This window comes from Cynoglossus semilaevis, chromosome 1 (assembly GCF_000523025.1).
Source record: "Cynoglossus semilaevis isolate Cse_v1.0 chromosome 1, Cse_v1.0, whole genome shotgun sequence".
Classification (NCBI taxonomy): Eukaryota; Metazoa; Chordata; class Actinopteri; order Pleuronectiformes; family Cynoglossidae; genus Cynoglossus; species Cynoglossus semilaevis.
In genome coordinates, this window is record NC_024307.1 from 27,084,515 (window position 1) to 27,091,021 (window position 6,507).

Genomic DNA, 6,507 nt, shown 5'->3' on the forward strand with positions numbered 1-6,507 from the left:
GTTGGGGGTTTTGTGCAGGGTCTGATTCAGCAAAGACCGCTTCCTGACTTGGGTGTTCCTGGTTTGTGGGGCATCTTGTGCATCGAAGGGCAAAATATACAGTAAAAGATGTCAGTAGGGTTGATAATATGAGTTAGAAGTTTATACAGTACACACAGAAACCATCTAAAAAGTTCAGCCACTGACAGACACGTTTACCTACTGGATAACAAAGAGGTTTGTCCATCCTTATTCTCAAGTATCAACGACTGGAGCTACTGGACAGTCAGTGGTCACTGTCCACTGATTCGCCAGATATTTTCAATAGGAGACAGATGTGGACAGTGCTAGGACACAAAGTAGTCCTCAGTTCATGTTCTGTATCTGTCTGTCCTGTTACTGTGGTACTTTCAATGCATACTACAAAGTTCAGGCACATTTAGCAGCAGGTCCCACCCTGGCTTTTCTTTACACTGCAGCAGGTGTAGTTAAACTGAGAGAACAACTACTGCCTCCTCTGGTCAAATACAGCACATACACCTGAAGTGCTACATTGATCTCTCCTTTCCCAGCATGCAGCTGTAACATCTTGTATTTACCAAATTATGGCCAAGTAGAAGATAAATCAGCACAGGACGGAAAAGACCGTGCCACAAAGTCTGCTGCTCGGTGACTGTAATAGTCACCGAGCTTGAACTGGAGCTGAGCTGAAGGAGGGAAAGGAAAGTTACAGTAGAAAGTTAGTGGCTGCCACACAGTAATGTAGGTCACACAAACTCAGGCTCAGGTTTGAATTGTAAGCAGCTGCCTTGACCACTTCCTGCCTGGCACGGAGAAGGAGAGGAGTGCTGAGCCTCAAGGTGGTTCTGCTGCTTCGCCCTCCCACACTGTAAAGTTGAGCTGAAAAATGGCTGACAGGAGAGGGAGATAAAGGAGGAGGAGGGAGAGGCAAAGACATTATCTTTTCAGAAAAACAAGAGAAGAAGTGCAGGGGCTTTGGTAGGAGAACTCTCAGACATTTTCTCTGACTGTTCCTCTGTGTGTCTTCTGGATGAACAGACTTCCACAGGTGACCCTTTGACCTTTGAGGCAGCTCTCAGACTTTCTTCAACATGTCCTGTAAAACAACAGTAACCTTTTCTGGAGGGAAAAAAAGATCATTCCAAAGCTCCAGCTCAGTTATATTAGCCTGGTGGACTCTGGATGGGTGGAGGAATGGGAAGACAACAGATGGAAAGGTGGAGATGCCAAGAATAGAGTTCAAAAACGAGGGTTATGACAAATTTGTTGAGAAGTTTGACAACTTCTTTAACTGTTTGTCCTGGTGTGGTCTTTGTGAAGGAAATGCAGCCAAACATCCGTCACCACCTTCACACAAAAACCCCTGAACTGTGCCGCAGTGGTGACCTGGAAGCTGCGCTTCACCAACCAACCAGAGGGAAATCACAGATGCAAGTCAAGGAAGTCAAACTCCAACTAAACTTCTGAAAAGACACGAAAGTTGGAAATCAGGGCTCCGCCTGCTGTGGGCCAGCTGTAGAAGAGATAAAAGTCAGGAGCAGTGCACCATGGGAGAAGACAGATTGGGTGGTGGGAAGTATCTGACTCCTCAGAGGAGACTCAGTCACAACAGTTAATCTGCAGGACAAATGGAAAGACCAGGCGACACTGGAGCAGAGAGACTGGGAGACAGACGGACGGAGGACAGAGTTTGCCTATGATGCAGGAAAGTAGAGGAGCAGATGTTTAGTAACCGACAGACTACATCTGAAAAACATCCCCCAGCTTCTCAGCATCTCCTATGTTTTTGAGAAGAAGAAGAAGAAGAAGAAGAAGAAGAAGAAGAAGAAAAGAAGAATCACATTTATTACAGTTATTATACAGTAACAGTATAGAGACGGTGTTGGAGGGAGGGGGGGCACAGACTGTGTTTTGGACAAACCTGGCTTCACTGGTGACGGTGTTGGAGGGAGGGGGGGCACAGCAGCAGAGCAGCTGTGGTTCTTTCCCTTCTCATCGGTCAGTCTTGATCAGATTTCTATTCAGAGGTCCAAGAAATCAAAGGTTGTTGGTGATTGTTGTTGATGCTGACAGTTACCTAGGCTTTATCTAAAACCCACGTACACATAAGAGGAGACCAACAGAAAGATGGCTGAGGGGAGAAGGAGAGGAAAGAGGATGGACTTTTGAATGGAAATTCAACACCAATACGTTCTGCCTCCCTAACTTCATCACTTCAACATTGCCTTCTCCTCTTCCTTTCTCTGCTCCACTTCTTTGAATTGAAATAAGGCAGGGGTGTAACGGGCCACAGCTGGCCCGGCCCACCACCCTCAGATGTTTCAAGAATCCCAGATGCTCAGCTGGAACTGATTTCTCTGTGAAAAGAAAATGTGACCATTCCATAATTTTTTCCTAAAAACACAGCTCCACATGCTGCTGGTCCAAAACAACCATGGCTGTAACTGTAACTGTATCCAGATGTTTCCATCTGTGACCTGGCAGCGCGGCAATAAAAGATCCAGCTCTGACCTGGTTATGTCAGGAGACAAAGACTCCAACCTTCAACATTTAGGAACACTTTGGGCCATGTAACTAGTTGCTTTGTTTTTTGAGGTAATTTCAGAAGATAATGATTTGAATGAAATAATCAGTGTTGTTTTTAATAAGTGAGTGGCGGTAAATCTTTGTGATCTACTCTCCTACCAAACCACTGTCCAGAAGATATTGGGGTGGTATAGTTCACCATGGCAAATCACCATGGAAGTTTGGATCAAGACATTTCCAAATGTGAAGGACCAGGATGTAAAAGAAGTAGAAGATCAATATTCCTGGTAATTTACTGGTATCAGAACTGCTGAGACACTAGTGACAAAACTGAAGTGGACAAACACCAGAATCACTCAGGTCCAGCTCAGGACCGGACTGTGAGGTTCAGACCAAGAAAAAGTCCAAGTTCAGATGATCTGGTCTGAGAAGACTGAAGCTCAAACTCTGGGACTGAAGAGACGGTGACGATGTGTATTAAAGGGGAGAGGAGACGAAGAACTGTGGAGGAAAAACACAAAGTAAACCAACCAGAGAAAAAAAATCTCATTCCACTTTATTGATATGATCATCATTATAAATATCATTACCATTATCATTGTTACAAACAAAATCAATTCACCTTGAATTTGACTTAGTAAAAAAAAAAGAAATGAGAGAAAAACATTGAGCACCACTGTGGTTAAATTCATAAATAACATTAGGGTTTTGTGTTTCTCTTTTCTGTTGGACTTGAGTCTGATTCACCTCATGCCGAACGTAAATGGGAATTTTATTTCCACCATTGTCATGTATTTGCCTCTGTCCAGCAGGACTCCCAATGACAATGTACAAAAAAACAAAGAGCAAATAGAAGGTAGAGCAGGAGAACAATAATAACAATAACCATAATTATAATAACAATGTACCCAACAACAACAGCAACAATAATAATCAAGTTAAATTGCACCATATTGTTGAAAACTCAGCCTGCGGCAGTAAGAGATCGACTGCAGTGTTTCAGAACCAAACCACTGAGCGCGTTTAAAAACTGAATGGAGACGAAGGGCTGCAAAAAGTCAAGTAGATCCGATTGAAGTTCTATTTTTGACTGTGTTCTTCATGACTTCAGGTTCACTCCACTTTGGTACATTATGATTCCACTGAGAGGAAAATAGAAGATTATAAATGACTGAAGGAGGTGCATGGATGGAAGTCCCAATGATGTTAGAAATAAAAAAATGACAGTAAATGCGTCTTTTGGAAACTGTTAAAAAACAGAAAATGTTTTATAGGTTGGTCATCACTTCTTTTTTAACCTAATCATTTAAATTTTCTTTATATGCTTGCACTAAAAGAAGACCTTTTCCCTAAATTTCTAATTTTTACAGCCGTCAACTAGCCTTGAATAAAGCCTGGATTTTTCTGGAATCGAACTAATTGAATAATTTTCTGTAACAAATCGTCACTGATCAGCTCTAACCCGGGGATGTGATATTTACTCTGCTATGCTAAATGCAGCTCACCTTTAGCCATATTGGGGCTGGGTATGGAGTACATGATACAAAACACAAGTACCGATATCCTAGTAGTACATATCTCAGTACCTGTTACATTTATTAACATTTCACTATTGGTTTTTGCATTGATAAAAAGCCCTACACGTAACATTCTCAACAAAGTCTTTACACAAGCTAAAGTACATGTGCTCGAATCAACCAATCAGAGGCCGTTTGACTGAATAGGATCAATTGGGAGGATGAGTTAAAGATGAATCACTGCTGGGAAATCAGTGCTGGGCGTCCACACTGAGCACGGCACGGCCGTGAGCCACAGCCGACGTACAAAGTGGATAAAAAGGAACAGGTCAAGTAAAGAGAGCGAGGTCTTGTTGGGACTTCAACCTGGACAAATGGAACAGGTCAAGTAAAGAGAGCGAGGTCAACCTGGACAAATTAACTAACCAGGGGTTTTAACCTCGTTCAGCTGCTGTGGCGTCTTCACAAAGCTGTTTTTCTGATTGTGTTCAGTGTGAACGCACCAGAGGTTTGACACCCAGATCAACTCAGTGGTCTGTGCCAACAAACCACAGCCTTTAACTTTTCCACTTTAACAATTCCACTAAAGCATTGCATTTCAATTAGGAAAACTATAAAAAAAAACAATGGAAATTTTTAAAATAATAATAATAAAAATAATCCCATTGGAAATGATTTTTTCAAGGTCAAGAACAGTTCCTGCTAGTGAAACTCCAGTCCAAATGTCAAGAACAGTTCCTGCTAGTGAAACTCAAAACCTGAGTCCAAATGTTTTTTTTTTTTCTGGAATGCAACTTCTTAAATGTGCAGTTTGTAAACACTAACCATTGATTAAGAAAGTTTGGAATAGAAGAAAAATATGTTCCAGTCGGAGGGTGACAGTGGCTCGTCTGTCTACCTGTGGCGCTCCAACCACAAAGAAACCAACTGCTGGAACATTAGGCAAACCAGAAAGAAAATTACGGACTGTAGCTTTAAGGGATCAGACAGTTGTTAAGCTGTTAAGTTGTCCATTTAGGGTGGAGGGAGCATAGGTGGGGTGTTTCTCTGAGAGGGAAGTCCATGAAGAAGACGTGTCTTCACAGAACCACACCAGTACACACTTAACATACAAATACACAAATTCCTGATTCTCAGTTTTTAGGGCCTTTCTCTTTTACTTTGGTGGCACATACAAACCACACACACCCTCCCTTCTTCCTGCTTCCTCTTCACTTTCTCTAACTTATTTGGTTCCGCTTGGCCCTCGTCCTGTCTCTCAGTCCCTCTGTCGGGCAGTCTGTCAGTCTCCTGTCCACACTCCGTCTACACCTTATCCAGGAGAGACCTCTGGCAGTAGAGGAGGCGACGAGGCGTGCCGTACTTCCTGAAGAACAAAAGCACTCCCAGAGTGATCACGACCAGCACCAACAGCAGGACAGGGATGACTACAGCCACGGGCCCCGCCCCGCCCTGCGACTCGTCCATTTCGATGATGATCACTTCCTCTTCTCTGCCCTTCTTGGGCTCCTCGCTGTCGCAGCCCATCCAGTCCCTGAGCACAGACTTGGGGTAACCAGACTCCACCTTCATGTACTGGTTGTTGAACTTCCAGTACTTGTTAGCTTTGTAGAAGTACGTGTAAGCTGCAGGAACAAGGCATGAAAAGTTAGCTGACATGTTATAAACAGGCGGGGTATGTAATTCTTCAAACATCTTTGCAGCTCTTCACAGGTTATTGACCATGCTAACATGTCATTGTTGTTAGCCCGCAAAGGGCAACTGAGATGTATCAACACCAAAAGCTAGGATCAGGAAACGCAATCTGTTTTTTCCCGAGACGGTGCAGGCATCATTGGCTTCATTCAGTGAGCACGGAGAACCGAATTTAAAGCATTAGCGGAAATATAGTTGCATAAACACGACAACGATGAACACAGCATTAGGTCATGTTCTGAGTCTTACTTTCTCTTGGACAGTTAAGGCATCACTGGCTCACACTGAACTGGTAGCCCTTGTTTTTGTACGACCAGTCAACATACAAAGTCATTGTGCCGTTCCCTCCTGATTGGTCTTCGACCTGATGGCTTCTGTTAATGACCCAGTCTACCTATTGTCCAGACTCTGGACTATTTACTTCTAAGACGTCTAAACTCACATCCATCTTCACTCATGATGGCAGCCTTGATGTTGTCTGGTGCTCCGTTCCACATGCTGATGGGCTTCGGATAGCCACTGTCCACCGTGCGGGTCTTCTCGTTGAAGCGGTAATACCTGTGAAGTACACAGAGACACAGTGTCATGTGTTGTTGTTTCCTGTGGGTCATATACTCCAGAGCGGCTCCACTGTGAAGTACCTGAAAAACATTTCTCTTTAATAATGATATGAATCTTAGATCACCTGGGAAAGATCAGGTCAGATCAGAGTCAGAGTCAAATGTTGAATTTTGCTGTCAACAAACTCAGGGAAATGCACAGAGGCCAA

The 6,507-nt window shown here is 43.4% G+C and overlaps 1 protein-coding gene and 2 long non-coding RNA genes across 3 annotated transcripts in view; 1 reads left to right on the forward strand and 2 right to left on the reverse strand.

Moving 5' to 3' along the window:
• Positions 1 to 3,064: 3,064 nt before the first annotated feature.
• LOC103388234 (uncharacterized) lies at positions 3,065 to 4,591 on the reverse strand. Its single transcript, XR_522498.2, has 2 exons — positions 4,452 to 4,591; positions 3,065 to 4,409 (listed from the first exon to the last, which is right to left on the reverse strand). It is a non-coding gene; the product is annotated as an uncharacterized LOC103388234 (long non-coding RNA).
• On the forward strand, positions 4,252 to 4,679 carry LOC103388242 (uncharacterized). The gene is made up of 2 exons (XR_522499.2): positions 4,252 to 4,371; positions 4,427 to 4,679. It is a non-coding gene; the product is annotated as an uncharacterized LOC103388242 (long non-coding RNA).
• Positions 4,680 to 4,764: 85 nt separating this feature from the next.
• mmp14a (matrix metallopeptidase 14a (membrane-inserted)) overlaps positions 4,765 to 6,507 on the reverse strand; it is a 14,220-nt gene continuing 12,477 nt past the window's right edge. Inside the window, exons 9-10 of the mRNA XM_008323136.3 lie at positions 6,181 to 6,296; positions 4,765 to 5,668 (exon numbers count right to left, since the gene is read on the reverse strand). Of these exons, the coding sequence (XP_008321358.1) occupies positions 5,349 to 5,668; positions 6,181 to 6,296 (436 nt within the window). The 3' untranslated portion in view covers positions 4,765 to 5,348. The remainder of the gene's footprint in view (positions 5,669 to 6,180; positions 6,297 to 6,507) is intronic.